At 37.7% G+C, this 20,662-nt stretch overlaps 1 protein-coding gene across 1 annotated transcript; it reads left to right on the top strand.

Annotated features, from left to right (window-relative positions):
- Positions 1–11,045: 11,045 nt before the first annotated feature.
- LOC140835369 (uncharacterized) lies at positions 11,046–12,449 on the top strand. The gene has a single exon (XM_073200859.1). The coding sequence runs from the start codon at positions 11,046–11,048 to the stop codon at positions 12,447–12,449; it is 1,404 nt and encodes a 467-aa protein (XP_073056960.1).
- Positions 12,450–20,662: the final 8,213 nt, after the last annotated feature.

The raw sequence follows: 20,662 nt of genomic DNA, 5'->3' as shown, positions 1-20,662 counted from the left end.
CGCGCATGTGCGCGCCAGGCACTGTCTGGCGCGCGCACATGCGCGCAGGCCCGCGCGCATGGGCGTGCATGACACTGCCATGCGCGCGCACATGCGCGCAGACCCGCGCGCAGGTGCGCCCCAGCTACTGTTCATGCCGAATTTTTTTTTTCTTTCGATTTTTGTCCCTTACATGTTCCGACTACTCGTTTTAAGTTCTTTCAACATTTGATGAACTTTTTTCGAGTTTAATTCAGAACCACCGAACTTAATATTCGTTCATTAAGTTTCGTTATTCGTTTCGAATTTTTCCAAATCAAACACATTGATTTATTTGCTTAATTTTCATTCATTAAGCACCAAAATTCCAACAATCCCCCACATGAATGAAATTAATGCATGAATGCTCGTGATGCATAAGAGAGAGTATATACGAAAAATTATCACATCAGGAGAGGTAGCTTTTGGCTTTGAACCTGCCCTAGTGGAATACAATCGGATTTACTAGGCTACGAAGTGAACGTGATGTCTTGAACTTCTTGGCGGTTTATGTAAACCCAGACAACTGTACCCACATGATAACCTTTCTTCCATTTCCATTTTGTGTTATCGGTTGTGTCCGTTTTGGCCATGGAACACATCTTGGCTTCATACGTGTTTCATCGAGGCGGCCCGTCCTCACACGTACATAGGTGATCTCCTTGTAAAAGGGTATCCTACTTACCCCGCTTTTGCAAGCTAAGGAATCATTAAAAGTACAATACTTACCCTCACTACCTTTGTAGGTAACTTCACTCATTGTCTTAGGAATGAGGAGTGATTCCTCAAGTTCTCATAATTTAGTTGTCCCATTGAACCAAGATCTTGGGATCTCCAATCTACAAGGTTGGGTTGCCACTATGAAAACTTTATTTGGTAGGTTTTAAACCCATTCCTCTTGACAGACAGTACATTTGATCTCTATTTAATGCTTTTGTAAGCGGATCCGCTAAGTTATCCTTTGATTTAATATAATCAACAGATATAACTCCATTAGAAATCAACTGTCGCAGAGTATTATGTCTTCGACGAATGTGTCGAGACTTGCCATTATACATACTGTTTTGTGCCCTTGCAATTGCCGACTGACTGTCGCAATGTATCATGATTGCTGGCACTGGACTTGTCCAACATGGAATGTCCTCTAGAAAGTTACGAAGCCACTCAGCTTCTTCTGCAGCTTTATCTAGCGCTATGAACTCCGATTCCATAGTAGACCTCGCAATGCAAGTTTGTTTCGATGACCTCCAAGAGACTGCTCCTCCACCAATGCTAAATACATAGCCACTGGTGGATTTGGAGTCGTTGGTGTCAGAAATCCAATTTGCATCACAGTATCCTTCAAGTACTGCAGGATACCTTGTGAAATGTAGTCCATATTCTGAGGTGTGCTTTAAATATCTAAGCACCCTTGTCAACGCCTTCCAATGTGCATCACTAGGATTACTTGTAAACCGACTTAACTTGTTAACCGCACAACCGATGTCAGGTCTAGTACAGTTAGTGATGTACATAAGGCTTCCAATAATTTTGGAGTATTCCAATTGGGAAACTGGTTCTCCACGATTCTTCGCCAAATGGACATTCACGTCTAAAGGCGGTTTTACTGGGGTAGAGTCAAAAGCGTTAAACTTCTTTAACACTGTTTCTACATAATGAGACTGAGATAGGACTATTGCTTCTGGAGTTCTAAAGATTTTAATCCCTAGAATTACATCAGCAATACCCATATCTTTCATATCAAAATGTTTTGTCAACATTTTCTTTGTACCCTTAATCAACTCTTGGTTATTCCCCATTATTAGCATGTCATCCACATATAGACATACCATCACATAAGATTCTCGAGTGCCTTTAATGTAAACACACTTGTCACACTCATTAATCTTAAATCCATTTGACAATACCACTTTGTCAAATTTTTCGTGCCATTGCTTGGGTGCTTGTTTAAGTCCGTATAACGACTTAATTAAACGACAGACCTTTCTTTCTTGTCCTTTAACAACAAAGCCTTCAGGTTGATCCATGTATATTTCTTCTTCAAGTTCACCATTTAAGAATGCCGTTTTGACATCCATTTGATGTATCTCAAGGTTATGCAACGCTGCAATAGCAATGAGTACACGAATGGATGTTATTCTTGAAACTGGTGAATATGTGTCGAAGAAATCATGACCTTCTCTTTGTCTATAGCCTTTGGCCACAAGCCTGGCTTTGTATTTTTCAATACTTCCATCAACTCTCATTTTCTTTTTCAATATCCATTTGCATCCCAATGGCTTGGTACCTGGTGGAAGATCCACTAGTTCCCAAGTATGGTTTTGCAAAATGGAATCCATTTCAGAGTTGATGGCTTCTTTCCAATAAGGAGCGTCAGGGCTAGCAAGAGCATCTTGTATGTTCTTTGGTTCATTCTCCAACATAAAAGTGTGGAAGTCTGGACCAAAGGACTTTGTGATTCTAGCCCTTTTGCTTCTTCTTGGCTCTTGCTCTTTTGAAGAGTCTTCCAATGGTATATCATTTTCATTTAGAGTTGGCTCATGTGTAGGTACTTGACCTTCATGCTCCATCTCAAGTTTTCGCTTGCTAGAACCATTTTCTTTCCTCTCTTTACAAGGAAATATATTTTCAAAAAATACTGCATTTCTTGACTCAATTGTCATGCCCGTATTCATTTCTGCATTTTCAGATTTGTGCACTATAAACCTATAGGCACTACTATTATGTGCATATCCAATGAATATGCAGTCGACCGTCTTTGGTCCAATTCGCTCTTGTTTAGGCTTTGGTATTTCTACCTTAGCTAGACACCCCCACACTTTGAGATACTTGTAGGAAGGTTTGTGACCTTTCCACAATTCATAAGGTGACTTGTCATTTTTCTTGTGGGGTATCTTGTTCAGGATGTAATTAGCCGATAGTATTGCTTCCCCCCACAAGTTTTGGGGTAGTCCTGAACTTATTAACATAGCATTCATCATATCTTTTACAGTTCGATTCTTTCTTTCAGCAATGCCATTCGATTGTGGTGAATAAGGTGCAGTCGTTTCATGAATTATACCCACAGATGTGCAGAATTCATCAAACGGTGCTCCGTATTCGCCCCCTCTATCGCTTCGAACTCTCTTTATTTGTTTGCCTAGTTGATTCTCAACTTCGGTCTTATAACATTTGAATGCTTCAAGAGCTTCATCTTTTGACCTCAAAAGATATACGTAACAGTACCTTGTATTATCATCAATGAATGTCACGTAGTATCTTTTCCCTCCTCTAGTTTGTACAAACTTTAAATCACCAAGATCGGTGTGTATTAGTTCTAGAGGAGTTGTACATCTTTCAATCGAGTGGTAAGGCGCTTTGGTCATTTTTGCTTCAACACATATCTCGCATTTTTGTGTTGGACGTTGTGTTTAGGCAATAATTCAAGTTTCATTAAACGTTGCAAGGTATTAAAATTTACGTGTCCTAAACGAACATGCCATAAATGAGAACACTCAAGCAAGTAAATAGAACTCTTGTCTTTATTACTTTCAACAACATTTTGGCGTATAGCCATTACATTCAACTTGAAAAGGTTCTCATCGAGATATCCTTTTCCAATAAAATGACCATTCTTAGTCAATACAACCTTGTTAGACTCAAATACTAGTCTAAACCCGTGTTTGACCAACAAAGACCCCGACACGAGGTTCTTTCTTATGTCCGGTACATGAAGTACATCAACAAGGGTTACTTGCAAACCCGATGTCATCTTCAGTATCACATTTCCGGTGCCCACCACCTCAGATGTAGCGGAGTTCCCCATGTACAGTTTTCTCCCGGTCGATGGAGTGTATGTAGAGAACATCCCTTTGTCGGAGCATATGTGTCGAGTTGCTCCCGTATCAACCCACCACTCGTTGGGATTTTCCACCAAATTTGTTTCCAAAATAACTGCAGACAAATTAAATTCAGAAAAATCAAATGGTACCGACCTTTCTTGAACAACGTTGGCTTGAGGATTTCCTTTCTTTGGCTACCTACAATCCTTAGCCATGTGATTTGGTTTTCCGCAGTTATAACAAGTGCCTTTGAACTTCTTCTTGTTTGATGGTTGTTGGCCTTGTTGTGGTTGCTTCTCAAACTTCCTTTTCTTCCCTTGGACACTTGATTCAACAATGTTCACCCTTGGTGCCATCTTACTTGCCTTGGCCTCGGTGCTCTTGTTGTCCTCTTCTATCCTCAATCTCTCAATGAGATCCTCCAATCCCATCTCCTTCCTTTTGTGCTTCAAGTAATTCTTGAAATCCTTCCACAATGGAGGGAGTTTCTCGATCAACGTAGCAACTTGGAAGGACTCACTTAGACTCATTCCTTCCGCATGAATCTCGTGCAAGATAAGTTGTAGTTCTTGCACTTGACTCATCACAGATTTTGAGTCTATCATCTTGAAGTCTAGAAATCTCCCAACAATGAACTTCTTCAAGCCCGCATCCTCCGCCCTGTATTTCTTATCAAGCATATCCCAAAGTTCCTTGGCGGTCTTGACTTGACAATACACATTGTACAATGCATTGTCAAGTCCATTGAGGATGTAGTTCTTGCATAGGAAATCACTTTGGTTCCATGCATCCAAAGCGGCCCTCATGTTGGTATCTGTCTCGTTTTCAGCGACGGTCGGAGGACCTCCTTCAAGAACCTTGACAAACTCAAGGTTGTGAGATAGAAAAGCATCTTTTGTTGCCATCTCTTGAAGTCCGCACCAGAAAATTTCTCCGGTTTCTCTCCTTGTGCAATTGTAGCATGTGGTGTTGTAGAAGATGAAGCCATTGAAGTTCTTCTTGCAAATGATCAAAATTCAGAAAATCTTCTTAAGATTGTTGTTTGGGGTATTCAAAAGTGAGAGAAATGCAAGAAGAAATCAAACAATAAAACTTTGTAGAGGCAAGTGTTGAACACTTTCTCCTTAAGAAGATTTTGCCCTCACAATGTGCTAGAGTTTGTGGCAATCTTCTCCCAAGATACAACTACAACACTTGAATAATGAGCACTCAAATATTCAAGTTCTATCACAAGGAAATGAAGAAACTCTCTCTTGTAGAAGAAGGAAGAAGAAGATGATCAATATGCATATGATGTTGTGTATGTTATGTTTGATTTTCAAAATATCAAGCATTTTATATTTTTCATGCAAAAGACATGATCTTTCATTCATAGGGAGTGTCCCTTGGCCATTGTAACTGATCAAAACCATCAAACAATGCCAAGGAGATGAAAAAACATCAGAAAATTCGAAAAAACCCGAAGGGACGCGTCTGTGCGCGCAGGGGCGCACGCCCGCTCGCACGCTGCCGAGCAGCGCTCGGCAGCGCCTGCCGAGCGCGCCCGGCACTGTCTGGCGCGCGCACATGCGCGCAGGCCCGCGCGCATGGGCGCGCATGACACTGCCATGCGCGCGCACATGCGCGCCGGCTACTGTTCATGCCGAATTTTTTTTTTTCTTTCGATTTTTGTCCCTTACATGTTCCGACTACTCGTTTTAAGTTCTTTCAACATTTGATGAACTTTTTTCGAGTTTAATTCAGAACCACCGAACTTAATATTCGTTCATTAAGTTTTGTTATTCGTTTCGAATTTTTCCAAATCAAACAAATTGATTTATTTGCTTAATTTTCATTCATTAAGCACCAAAATTCCAACAAAATATCCTATGTATGTTCTTTTGCTTTAAACCATACGAGTGTTCTAAGAATATTTTGAAAGTCAAAATAAAATTTTAAAACTTCCGCAGTGTTTTGAACATGAGAAAACCGATAACCCAACACCTGCATGGTTTTCCTTCACGTCTAATGACAGAATCAAAGTTGTTGGTGGCGATTTCATCCAAGATTGAGCGTTTATATATAGCTGAATTGTGTGAGCAAGTAAGTAGTCAGAGTTACGCCACCAAGATACATTCATGGATTAATTCAGTCGATTAAAAAGATATCCGAGTATTCTTACTTGCGAAATCATCATTCGTGTTAGTTGTTGTTGTCTCGTATATGCCTACAACTGTTCTCATGGCAAAACCCGGGAGTTTTTCAAAGTTTTTCTATCTTGCCTGATGGTGTATTTGTTGGAGTAGGTATCCAGCGAGACAACTTGTGAATTGGGCTTTATTGTTTTACGGTAAATTTCACAGTCACATCGCTGCAGGATCTCTGAAACTCTCGCGATCCAGTTTCGACGCAAAATTGTTTAAAATCTCTAATGTAATCTAAAAGTTTTTGAACATGGAATTGATTAGGCGATCAAATGAGGAAGAACCATTCATAGGAATTTACAAGGAGGACCAACTTCGTTAATCCCAGATTGGTTTGGTGTCCAGCATTAAATACAAAAAAGTAAACAATTGTAACACCCTATGGATGTTTTAATCATACGATGTTGAATATCAAAACTAAAAATTTTAGACTTTCGATACGCCTTGGGTGCGAAAAAGCGATATAACGTCAGGTTCAATCAATAGATTCCGGAACAAGAAGAAAGCAAAAGGGCTCCCAAATGACGTTGAATTCTTATGAAAGATAATATCTAAGTCTTGCTCTTCACTTTCTGTTTTCACCCTTGCCGTTTCTCTTTCAGGTGACAACGAAACCGATTCTTGTATATCCCACCAGCGGGGAGACTTACCACGCTGACCCAAAACAATGGGTGGTGAGCTGATAGTTTTCTTGAAATTTTTATCTTATTGCTTTAGGTCTGAACTTCAAAAACAAGTTGCATCCTTTTTCATTGTCGTGGTATTCTCATTGTTTTCCCCCTTTTTTGAAGCCATCGAATGGCGTAGGAGACGTAGATTTTGTGTCATATATTGTAGGGAAATGGCATGATGCTGGGGCATCTCTCGTCGGAGGTTGCTGCCGAACGACCCCGAACACCATCAGAGCGATTTCTAAGGCAGGTTCAAGCAGAACGAACTCTGTTTCTCTTGTGCTACTGTAAAAGCTTGAGTTTGTACATTCAATTACAATGACTTGTGTTACATATCAACTACATGAAACTATTGAATGACCCAAACTGCTTAGTACACATGAATCCCACATCTCTTTTTTCAGGTTAATAATCTATATATTGTATAGTCGATTCTATTTCCTATCGTGTAATATATGTGACTATGTTTTTATCAGCATTGCTTAGTCTATTTACCAGAATTTTCGAACATAAATTTATAAAAATAAAATTGATGCTTTTTTAAATATATGTGGAAGTAAACTTTCAGATTAACCAAAATGGATAATTTAATTTATGTTATTTGAAAATTGGATTTAACCGATACTTTTTGTTTCTTTTTAACAAAGAAATTTAATACTCGTACTTTCTAGAATATTAGTTTACGTCATTTCTTTGTGTTTTGTTTTAGTCTTAATTTATAACTTGGAAACATTCCTTGTTAAATCATGAAAGTGTTTTAATTTGGTTAGCCCATAAGGCTTAGTTCGATTATGGGTGTGTGGGCAGTGCCCACACCCCATATGAGTGGTTGAGATTCCACCTCATGGGGGAAAAAAAATTAAAAAAAAATAAAATTGGGCCAGAAAAAATTCTGGCCCTTGGACTGCCTGCAGGGGTAGGATGAAATAATCCGCCTATAAGTACTATCCTTTCTCTTTTTTTGTTAATAACTCAAAGAAATAAATTTGAGTCGAAATCGATTCAATTGTAATCAAGTCGGAACCAAAATATTTAGCAATAAAATTAAAAATCGTGACCAAACAGCTTGGTCCCGACTTTGGCATGTATATTAATCAACACAAAAACTTTTAGTCACAGATAATTTTAGGAAAAATATTATTTTATGGATCGGGTTGACGCGATCATAAATATAAACCTATGAGATCGTTAAAAAAAGACCACCTTTTAAATCAAAACCTTCGATTTTAGAATCTTGATCATGTTTAGATTTAAAAGGGCAGCCATAACAATGGTAAATAATTTATCTTTCCAATTTATTTATATATTTAACTTATCTTTCCATTTTATGTATATATTTACTTCTTGCAATTATAAATTTATCTTAATTGTGAAAAAATGTTACGCTTTTATTTGTACTTTTCATAAAATATTATAGAGATGTCTAGAATTAATTAAATAATAAGTTAATTAAGGAAAATGAATAATGATTATTTAGTTTTAATTAATATGTATATGCATAAAGTAAATGTGCATGTGTGTGTTGTGTTTATATATATTTGGAAGAAAAAAAATTGGGTGTGAGCTTCCACCATCGTCGCCCGTTGCTGCCATATCGACTCCGGATTTTTGAAATTTGTGAATCCTAGTCTCAACGCAAAAATTGTTTGAGATTTCTAATGGGATCCAAATAAGGAATTTGGTTTCCGATCGTGGACTTGATTAGGTGATCAAAAGAAGATAGATCTGTAGAAAGGATATACAAGAAGAACTATTTCTGCATAAAATTCGGAATAGTTTGGAGCTATCGTTAAATATGCAAAGACAACAATTCTAAACACTTTATGAATGTTTAAATTCATACGACGTCAAAGGAGCATTTCGAATTAATTTTTTTTTACATTTATGTTGCGTCTTAGGTACGATAAAAAAAGTACTCCGACATTTCCATCATATGTGACAGAAGAAATCAAGAGGATCCCACTCTCTGGCAACCCCAAACTATGCATATTGTCTCAGTACTTTGATGATAAAGGTAAATACTTGGTTCCTCCAGAAAATTTCTCCGACAATGTGATGTGAAAATGTTGCAAATTGTGTGGCCATGGAACAGATACAACCACTCACTCTTTGTTCTATGTCCAGCCATCGCTCACCTGTGGAAAGCGAATAAGACCCATAAAATACTGAAAACCAACTACAGAGCTTTGACACTGGATTTCGGTAGCCAATTGTGCGAGTCACTTTCCAAACTTGAATGCGAAGACTGTTTAATGCTTATGTGAGCATGTTCCACGTTTGGAGGATATGGTTGCACGTTACATTGTTAATTTTTCTTCTTTATCTACATTTCCTATTATATGGGAGGGTAAGAATTTTAGTGAGTCAAGGGGTTTTGGTGGGGTATTTTTACTCGCTGAGTTATTTTAAACCGATACGCAAATTTTAGCGATTCGTGGGACTTTTTGAGGTTTCGGGCAATATTTTCAAAAACGTATCTAAACGAAATATTTTTCGGGAGTGTTTTTGGGATTAATGGAATTATTTTATTACTTAAAAGACCTAGGGACACAAACGAACCAAACTGTTTGCGAGTTATTCAGAGTTCGGCTCGATAAAAAACTCGTTTGAGTTTATGTAATATCCCAACCTTTTATCATGCTATTGTTATGATGTTAATATTGGTAATGGATATTTTATGGTTATGGTGGTTATGTTTATTGGAATGGTAATATTATGGTTATTGTGTTGGAATTATGCTTTATGGTTAGTGATGATTATGGAAATAAATGAGTTTGTTGATGGTTGTGTTGGATGATTGAGGATGTTTTTGGATGCTTATTTCATTGGGATTGAATGATATTGGGAAGGTTGGATTTAAGGTGAGTTGGGCATGGTTTTTGGTGTAGGGGACAGCGCCGCAGCGTGCAGGGCAGCGCCGCAGCGCGCAGGGTGGCGTCGTGGCACTAGGCGGGCGAGAATTGTTATTTTAAAACACGTTTTTGGAGGTATTGGAGGCTTTTTAACCCCTTTCTAGATGTTTCTCCACAATTCTTTCTTCTTCCATGAGTCTCCATCGGTTCTAGCTTATTTCCTCAGGGTTTCTCTCTAATTCTTCTCTTCAAGCTCAAGGATTTTAGTTTATTTCTTAGGTTTTCCTACCTAAGATTTCAAGTTTCAAGGTAAGGTTTCTATATTTTTGGAGTTGGAAGGGTTTGAGCATTGAGGGTTAAGTTGAATTGATTATTCCTTGGATTAATGGTAATGATTTATGCTTATTATTGTGTTTATTGTTGTAGGAATCATTCAAGATCTCCTTAGCCATCTTTTGCTTGTTGGGTTGTAAGTAGAAACTTCTCCATGTGATCACATGATAAATATATGTATATAAGCCATGTTTATTGATGATTAGCTCCTTTCATTGATATATACTTTATCTATATATTGTTATATATTCATTGTCAAGGATTATTATTGAGTTCATTGATCAAGGAGCTAATAAACCTTTGTGCCTATCAAGTGTTTGTTTTATTGCTTCAATGAGATTTCCTATGATTAAAGCCAAGGAATGATATTAATTCATGCATGTCATTGGCCAATTTCATGATTATTAAGTATCTCTCACAGTTTTGATATTTATATCAAAGAAATACTTACCACAGGTCATAGGTCACAGAACTATCAATTCCTTACTTACTTTAATTCATGCCACGAGATATCATCTATATTGCTTTGATATCTATTGTTTATTGAAGATAGTATTATTAAGTTTTTATTGCCATTTTCATAGCCATGTTCCAAGCCAAGTATATGTGTATGTATTTGTTACGTATATCTCTCTACTTACTGAGTTTTATCTCATTCCAGTTAATGTCATGTGATGCATGTGACAAGAAAGAATGAAACGGATTGTCCGAGACGGGAGAAGTCATATGGTTAATGGAAAGGGAAAACTTTTGAACTTTTGTCATGTCACTTTTACATGGTGTGTGGTTAGCATTGGAAATGTTAGTATTATGTATTTTCTTAAATAAATTTGGTTAAATTTTGTGGTGGCTTTTGGATATTTTGTAAATGGATGTGTAATTAATGGAAAATGTTTATGATCAAATGATATATTGTTCTTTTCCTTTTGATGTTAAGGCTTCCTCGTATGTCATATCTTTTAAATGTTATTGTCATGGGAGTGGGTTGTTTCTATTGGTATCATAGTGAAAGTTCTTCGGACCATATATGATTTCTTCTACCTAGAACAATCTGGTATGTTTTCGATCCTGCATCTATTGATTTTAACATTGAGAGTTGATTCTCTTTCATTGCCATTGATGTATTCTTTCTTCTTATCTATGTCAAACTGAGCATATGTGTAGGATATGACTCCCAAGAGAAAGAGTATCGAAGGTGATGATAGGACCCCTACTACCGATAGGACTGCCAAGGTTGTAGATGAATTCAGTAAGTTACTGAAAGAACAAGCGAAGGTTCATGGCGAACAAATTCAACAGTTATTGAGCATACAAACTCCGACCCAGGGTAGTGGCCAAGGAAGAGGTCAAGGTAGAATGGAAAGTTCTGAAGATGATGCTTATAATCGTTTCAGGCATATGAACCCTCCTGATTTTATTGATGGCTCTGATCCACTAGTGGCTCTTGAATGGGTCAAGTCATTGGAGGCCATATTCGATTACTTGAAGTTCACTAACCAAGATAAGGTAAGTTGTGATGTTTTTATGTTGGTTAAAGCTGCTCGTATTTGGTGGGAAGCTACCAAAGTCCCTGTTAATGTTCGAAAACTAAAGTGGAACAAGTTCAAGGAATTATTCTATGCCAAATATTTTTCAAAGGAAGTCAAAGCAAAGAAGGTAAAAGAATTTCTTGAATTAAGGCAAGATTCCTTGTCTATCACTGAGTATACTTTGAAGTTCGAAGAAGGGTGTGTCTTTGTTCCTTTTATTGCTGAAAATGATAAAGATAAAGGAGAACACTTCCTTAGTGGTTTGAAACCAGAGATTCGAAGAGATGTTCATATGTCAAAGGTGGTCACATACCAAGACATTTTTGAGAGAGCTTTGCTTGCTGAACATGATGAGCAAGAGATTGAGAAAGAGAGGCAGTTAAGAAGGCAACCTTTCCAAGCTAGAGGTCAAGGTGCAAGTGCAAATGTTCGAGGTGGCCACAAAGGTAAAGGTAAGATGGAGCAGCGTAATAAACCTTCTGTGCCTTCTTCTGATACTGAGCGACCGGTGTGTCCTAAGTGTGGAAAGCCACACAAAGGTGAATGTTTGGTGCGCAGTGGTCGATGTTACAGATGCATGGAAATGGGGCACACAGCACATAAGTGTCCTCTTTCTTCAGATAAAAGAAAAGTTCAAGGAGGAGTTTTTGCAATGACAAAGGAAAGTGCTAATCCTGATTCTTCGGTGATATCATGTAATATTTTAATATCTGGCAAGGAAGCACTTACATTAATTGATACTGGTGTGACACATTCTTTTATGTCTGAAGTGTTTATGCATTCTTCATCTGTTGAACCTACGGTTATGTCATTACACTTTAATATTGTGTTGCCCTCGGGAGATGAAATTTGTCCCACTAGTATTCTTAAGGCATGTCCTGTGCAAGTAGGTTCTAGATTATTATTTGCTGATCTTATTGTTATTCTGATGGTTGCATTTTTTGTCATTATTGGGTATGGATTGGTTATCTGCTTATTGTTGCGTGTTTTCTCGATTTGTCGCAAGCGCACGACGTCAAGTTATAGTAAAATGTATTTATGAGTGCAACTGTCGATCCCACGAGAAGTGTAAATGTAAAAATGTATCAATTCTCGTAATTAAAATAGTCACAATTTTATTTAGAAGAATAAAAGAGAATTGATGTGTTTAAAACAGTTCAATTTTTAATAAATAATAAATCGAATTACCGATTGGAGAAATATCAATGATAGAAAATATCTAGAGGAATTATTTCACTAAGTTTTCCACGATAATTCTTCGTGGTTGGATTTAAATTCATGAATTCCTATTTTTTAATAGCAAAGAACACTTACTCGTTTTATTTACCCTTTCTCAAGTGACGAATAAATTGCATCAATCAACTTTCCATTCAATTATTCCTAATAAAAATCAAAATTTGATTAATAGATGCAATCCAAAGTCATACGCCTTCCGAATGATATAAACATTCAACGATATCTCTCTAATGATCTATAATCTTAGTTCCTCTCCCGAGTTGTAGAATTAATCAGACAACACACAATTTATGGTCAGTAAATTGCAAGTAAATAAATTTAGAGAACACAATTAAACAAAAACGAATTCAATCATCAAAATATCCACGTCAAATCATCGTAAAGACACAGCTACGTCATCCTCTAGAATGAAAGTTTAGTTCATCACGAAATCCAAGTGAAACAAGACATATTCGTAGTTCTAGACATCGCTACACAATGAAATAAAGAAACGAAGGAAAAGATAAAAATCCGAAGTGTCGTCTCTGTCCCCAGATCCGTTGTTCTTCGTATTTGTGACTGTTCTTCGCACTATGAATCTTCGTCCCGTGTATGTGCTCCGATTTCTCGAGTCTTTTTCCAATGACGGCTGAATAATCCCCCGTCTGACCTAAGAATCGCGCTTTTATAATTTTTTGGAATGCGGCGCGCGCGGTGGTGCATGATCTCGCGCGGTTGCACACGAGCTTCTGTTTGATGGCTCGAGTCTGCGCGCGCGCGGTCGCGCAAGTTGTGGCGCGGCCGCGCGCTTCTCTCGGGTCTTCAAGCTCTTTTGTGCGCGCGCGACCGCGCCAGTCTTCAAGATCTTATGTGCACTCGCGGTTGCGTGTGAAGTAGCACGGCCGCACGCACCTCTCTGTCGATCATCTTTCATGTATGTGCGCGCGGCCGCGGGCACACCTTTGTTTTCTTAGTCTACTTGGTTTCGTGCTACCTATTTATTCCATTCCTGAAATGACAACAAAAACAAACCAAAAACGCATAATTCTGTTCGAAGCAAGCATAACTCAAAATAGAATTTAATATAAATTAAGTGCAAATCTTGCACTTATCAAACCCCCCAAACTTGAACTTTTGCTAGTTTCGAGCAAAATAAAATAAAAGCAAATAATCAAGGAAGTATTAACGCTAACGACTATAGTCATGGATATGCAAAAAGTGATATTGGCCTCTGACGTGTCTAATTTCATGTAATTCACGATTTACCAAGAGTCATGTGCGTGCGTGATATGTCAATGTTCATTTACCCAATCGAATTCTCAAATAGAATTGCCATACCATTCGCCTTACAAACTCAAGAAATCATCAGCTAAGTGTAGCTCACACTTCATTAAAATACAAATTCACATTCATAGATCATCTAGGACTTTATCGGTTATTAATTGGCTCAATAAATCTTCAACAAAAATATATCACAGATGAATTCACACCATGAGATGCTTGCATACAAATGATTAAAGTCTATACGTGTTGACAATGTTTTTCAGGTATCTATAGGCTTGACTTGAACAACTTTTCTCCACTAGTATATTGGATAAATGTAACAAGGTTAATAAGTCTTGTAAGCTTGTAACTTTAGGTCACGGCTCACGGCTACAATAAAGGGTATGGAAATCAAAATTTGATAGCAATAATCAAATCTTCATCATTTGCACTGTCATTTCATTCACATCACTTTATTGTTTTCTTCCCAATCATATCCTCCATTTTCCAATTTTTTCTTTTTTTCACCACTTTTGTTTGATTCATTCCTTTGATTGTTTTTCATCTCCTTCTTTTCTGTCTATTTTCAACTCTTTTTTGCGCACTTCAATTTTTCTTTTTCTTTTCAAGGAGTGTGTGAATCATTACAACATCTATGAACGTATTTCTCTCAAAATTAGGTAGGACAATAAGTGTATAAGCTTCATTAGGTAGTTGTTGTGGGCTTGTAGAACAGATACAAGTGGGGGCTATTGTGTGTCATTGACACACACAACTTGATTTTTTAGTAGGCTCAAAGTGGGAGACTAGGGATATTTCATTGTCGTTTGGTGGGCTCGAAGGCTCAAAACGCATCCAAAGATCGCCTACATTATTCCTATGTCACATATTATCCGTATTTCGCCTCGAAAGTGTTCAAACAAGTTCTAGACTTCTGTCAATCCATTAGTCAACTCATACACACTAGTCACATGCAATTTGTTCAACCAAAAATGATATACGAGGTAGGTACAAAAGAAATTTTAAGCATCTCAATTAACTCGAAGCTCAAATGGCTACAATTGACAATAAGCAAAGAACACATGCCCAAAGATATTGTTAAAAATTGCCTAGATCATTTCTATGTTTGCAAAAGTGTCAATCAATGTCATGCAAGAATTACCAAGAATCAGATTTTCATCGTCTATTTAGCATCACAGACATGCGAATTGTCTCTAAGCAACGATAGTATCAACAAACACGATAGTGCAAAATAATTGTGACTCCTAAGTTATCATGAACACACACACACAGATATATATATATATATATATATATATATATATATATATATATATATATATATATATATATATATATATATATATATATATATATATATATATATATATATATATATATATATATATATATACTTCAAGACCGCAATTCACTTTTCATCATCGGTCACACATTTTACTTATCCATGACTCTACCTAACAAATCTAGCATGGAATAAAAAAAAAAAAAATCAAATTAACTACTGAGCAATAATAAAAAAATGCAAACAAATTCTAAAAAGCAATTTACCCCCCCCCCCCCCCCCCCCAGACTTAAAGTATGCATTGTCCTCAATGTATAGAAATAAAGAACATGACAACACATACCTTGTGCAAGAGTGTCAGAACTCGAGGCTCGAGGCATCATTCACAACATCTTCAGCATCATCGTCCATGGGCTGCGGCGGTAGATCTGGTGGTGGGTAAAATTAACAACTAAGGGTGTAAAATAAAATAAAATAATAATAAAAAAACGAATGCTAAAAAATAATTTTGGGTTTCTTCCCACACAGTGCTTGGTTTAACGTCATCAGCCCGACTCTCGATATTCATGTTCATGGTGGGTCATATGATATCTTGGAAGCCTTAAGTTCTACGCTTTAACCATCAACCTCCATGGTCAGTTTTCCTTGTATCAAATCGATGACGACTCTAGCAGTAGCCAAAAATGGTCATCCTGAAATAGCACGAACATTCTGATTGTTTCCCGTGTCAAGCACCACAAAATCTGCTAGAAGCCTTATTTTATCAATCTTAAGTTCAACATCTTCCACTATACCCAGCGGTGTCATGACCGATTTATCTGCCATCTGCAAGCTTAGTCCTATGGGCTTTATCCTGCTCAATCCAAGTTTCTCATAAAGAGAACTTGGGATTATATTCACGCTCGCTCCTGAGTCACATATAGCATTTTCCACCAATTTTCATCCTATTTCACATGGTACTACAAATTCTCCGGGGTCTTGTAGCTTCTGAGGAAGATTTCCTTGCTTCCCCTTATCATCTCCTCCAGTAAATGACACCTCTTCCTGCTCTGTAGACTAAATATTAGAGTGTAGGGTCTTGAGATTTTCAAGACCTTTTTTCTTGTGAAAACCAGCTTGTAATTGTAAAAATTTCTGGAGATATGGAAGAAAAGAAATATCAATACATTAATCAAAATCATAACTCATACCTTTCTTACCTCGGTTTCCTTTGCTTTGAGTCGGCTTATAGTCCCGACTGGGTGTGCGATCAATTTTTTTCTCTTCTCCTTCTATCATCCCAATCTCCTCATGATGTTTAAAGATAGCATTCACTTCCCTCAGATTTGGATCTGCAGTCTTTTGTATTGCGCCTGATGGTTGAGACGTGAGTTGCTTCGTTATCTGCCTCACTTGCGAGTCGAGGATTTTTAAGAAAGCACCAATATTTGCCATGTGTGTCTCTAGGTTGTCAAGCCTAGACTCAGTCCTAGCCATCCTCTTACCAGATTCAGAAACGAATGTCCCAACCAAGTCCTCAAATGATGGCTTCCCTTCCCCATTTGATGTATTGAACCCGGTTCTTATTATTTGCATATGAAAAATTCTCATGATTTCTCAATCCAGGGTGATAAGTATTAGGGGGAGGGTTACCTTGATATCCTCCATAGCCTCTAAAGTTTTTGTTGTTGATGTATTGAACATCTTCAAGAAACTGTGGTTCCTCAACAACAAGCGGTGGCCCCTCAGTGTTTGATGTACTCACTTTATTCATGGTTGCTATCTGTGTAGTCAATGCTGAGACTTGCGCTGTGAGTGATGTGATAGGATCCACGGCATAAACTTTAGCTGTCCTCTTTACTCGTGACCTTTCAGACGGCAATTGGTAGCTGTTAATAGTCATCTTCTCAAGCAAATCATAGGCTTGAGCAGGAGACTTGGCAAAGATTGTGCCACCTGCCGCTACATCCACTGTTGTCCATGTCTGACCTTTAGCCCGTTATAGAAAAGCTCAATCTGTACCCAGTCTTCAAAACCATGATTCGGGCACCCCCGCAACAATTCCCTGTACCTTTCCCACGCCTCATAGAGCTGCTCAAATTCAGTTTACCTGAAAGTACTGATCTCAATCTTCAACTGTGCAGGGGGAAAATATTTAGACAGAAATTTCGTTGCCAACTCTTGCCACGTTGTGATGCTCCCCAGCGGCAATGATTGGAGCCATCATCTAACTTGGTCCCTAAGAGAAAAACGACACAAGCGCAGTCGAATAATATCATCAGAAAAACCATTTATTATTACCGTGTCCGTGATCTCCAAGAATGTTCTGAGATGTAGATGAGGATCTGCAGTAGTGGCTCCCCCAAACTGGTTCTGTTGAACCATGTTTATCATTGCGAGCTTAAGCTCAAAATTGTTGGCATTGATAGTGCCTCGAGCAATGCCAGAATAGTGCGCGTTGATCACTGTCGGAAGTGATCTCTGATTGGTATAGCCTCAGGCGGCATCTGTCGGTCATTCTCTCTGTTATCAGCCATCGCTTTGATTTCTTCCCTTCTCGTTTTTCTTAATCATCTCGCAGTTCGTTCGATCTCTGGATAAAAAATAAGCGAGTCTGGGTTTTGCGATCTTAGCATGCACTGTCAAACAGAAAAAAAAAAATGAACAACCCAATAAATAAAAAAAATAAAAAATAAATAAAGCTCTAAATTAAAATCTAGACTAATTGGTAATAATACTGATATAAATTCAAATTTGACACTCCCCGGCAACGGCGCCAAAAATTTGTTGCGTGTTTTCTTGATTGCTCGCAAGCGCACGACGTTAAGTTATAGTAAAATATATTTATGAGTACAAGTGTCGATCCCACGAGGAGTGTAAATGTAAAAATGTATCAATGCTCGTAATTAAAATAGTCACGATTTTATTTAGGAGAATAAAAGAGAATTGGTGTGTTTAAAACAGTTCAATTGCGAATAAATAATAAATTGAATTACCGAATGGAGAAATATCAATGATAGAAAATATCTAGAAGAATGATTTCACTAAGTTTTCCATGATAATTCTTCATGGTTGGATTTAAATTCATGAATTCCTATTATTTAATATCCAAGAACACTTACTCGTTTTATTCCCCCTTTACCAAGTGACGAATAAATTGTATCAATCAACTTTCGATTCAATTATTCCTAATAAAAATCTAAATTTGATTAATAGATGCAAACCATGTTCTTACCTAAACTTCGCTAAAGTTATACGCCTTCCGAACGATATAAATATTCAACGATGTGTCTTTAATGATCTATAATCCTAGTCCCTCTCCCGAGTTGTAGAAAATTAATCAGACAACACACAATTTGGCTAGTAAATTGCAAGTAAATAAATGTAGAGAACACAATTAAAAAAAAAACGAATTCAATCATCAAAATATCCACGTCAAATCATCGTATAGACGCAGCTACGTCATCCTCTAGAATGAAAGTTTAGTTCATCACGAAATCCAAGCGAAAACAAGACATATTCGTAGTTCTAGACATCGCTACACAATGAAATAAAGAAACGAAGGAAAAGATAACAAATCCGAAGTGTCGTCTCTGTCCCCAGATCCATTGTTCTTCGTATTTGTGACTGTTCTTCGCACTCTGAATCTTCGTCCCGTGTATGTGCTCAGATTTATCGAGTCTTTCTCCAATGACGGCTGAATAATCCCCCGTCTGACCTAAGAATCGCGCTTTTATAATTTTCTGGAATGCGGCGCGCGGTGGCGCATGATCGTGTGCGGTTGCGGGCGAGTTTTTGTTTGATGGCTCGAGTCTGGGCGCGCGCAAACGCGCGTGATCTTGCGCCCTTCTGTTCATCTGCTTGTGTCTGCGCGTGCGCAGTCGCGCCAGTTGTGACGCGGCCGCGTTCTCCTCTTGGGTCTTCAAGCTCTTCAATGCGCACGACCGCGCCAGTCTTCAAGCTCTTCTGTGCGCGCACAGTTGTGCGTGAAGTTGCGCGGCCGCACGCGCCTCTCTGTCGATCATCTTGCATGTATGTGCTCGCGGCTGCGCGTGAAGTGGCGCAGCCGCGTGCACACCTCTGTTTTCTTTGTCCACTTGGTTTCGTGCTACCTATTTTCTCCATTCCTGAAATGACAACAAAAACAAACCAAAAACGCATAATTCTGTTCGAAGCAAGCATAATTCAAAATAGAATTTAATATAAATTAAGTGCAAATCTTGCACTTATCAAACCCTCAAAACTTGAACTTTTGCTAGTCTCGAGCAAAATAAAATAAAAGCAAATAATCAAGGAAAAATTAACGCTAACGACTATAGTCATGGATATGCAAAAAGTGATATTGTCCTCCGACGTGTCTAATTTCATGTAATTCACGATTTCCCAAGAGTCATGTGCGTGTGTGATATGTCAATGTTCATTTACCCAATCGAATTCTCAAATAGAGTTGCCATACCCATTCGCCATACAAACTCAAGAAATCATCAGCTAAGTGCAGCTCACACTTCATTAAAATACAAATTCACATTCAAAGATCACCGAGGACTTTATCGATTATTAATTGGCTCAATAAATCTTCAACAAAAATATATCACAGATGAATTCACACCATGAGATGCTTGCATACAAATGATTAAAGTCTATACGTGTTGACAATGTTTTTCAGGTATCCATATGCTTGACTTGAACAAATTTTCTCCACTAGTATATTGGATAAATGCGACAAGGTTAATAGGTATTGTAAGCTTGTAACTTTAGGCAACGGCTCACGGCTACAATAAAGGGTATGGAAATAAAAATTTGAGAGAAATAATCAAATCTTCATCATTTTCACTATCATTTCATTCACCATCACTTTATTGTTTTTTTCCCAATCATATCCTCAATTTTCTTTTTTTGACCAATTTGTTTGATTCATTCCTTTGATTGTTTTTCTTCTCCTTGTTTTCTGTCTATTTTCAATTTTTTTTTGCACACTTCAATTTTTCTTTTTCTTTTCAAGGAGTGTTTGAATCATTACAACACCTATGAACTTATTTCTCTCAAAATTAGGTAGGACAATAAGTGTATAAGCTTCATTAGGTAGTTGTTGTGGGCTTGTAGAATAGATACAAGTGGGGGCTATTGTGTGTCATTGACACACACCACTTGATTCTTTAGTAGGCTCAAAATGGGAGACTAGGGATATTTCATTGTCGTTTGGTGGGCTCGAAGGCTCAAAACGACACCAAAGATCACCTAAATCATTCCTATGTCACATATTATCTGTATTTCGCCTCGAAAGTGTTCAAACAAGTTCTAGATTTCCGTCAATTCATTAGTCAACTCATACACACTAGTCACATGCAATTTGTTCAACCAAAAATGATATACGAGGTAGGTACAAAAGAAATTTTAAGCATCTCAATTAAATCGAAGCTCAAAGGGCTACAATTGACAATAAGCAAAGAACACAGTCCCAAAGATATTGTAAATATTACCTAGATCATTTCTCT

This window comes from Primulina eburnea, chromosome 6 (genome assembly GCF_022965805.1).
Source record: "Primulina eburnea isolate SZY01 chromosome 6, ASM2296580v1, whole genome shotgun sequence".
Classification (NCBI taxonomy): Eukaryota; Viridiplantae; Streptophyta; class Magnoliopsida; order Lamiales; family Gesneriaceae; genus Primulina; species Primulina eburnea.
The sequence above is the reverse complement of the archived record's forward strand: the minus strand, read 5'-3'. Positions and strand labels throughout refer to the sequence as shown.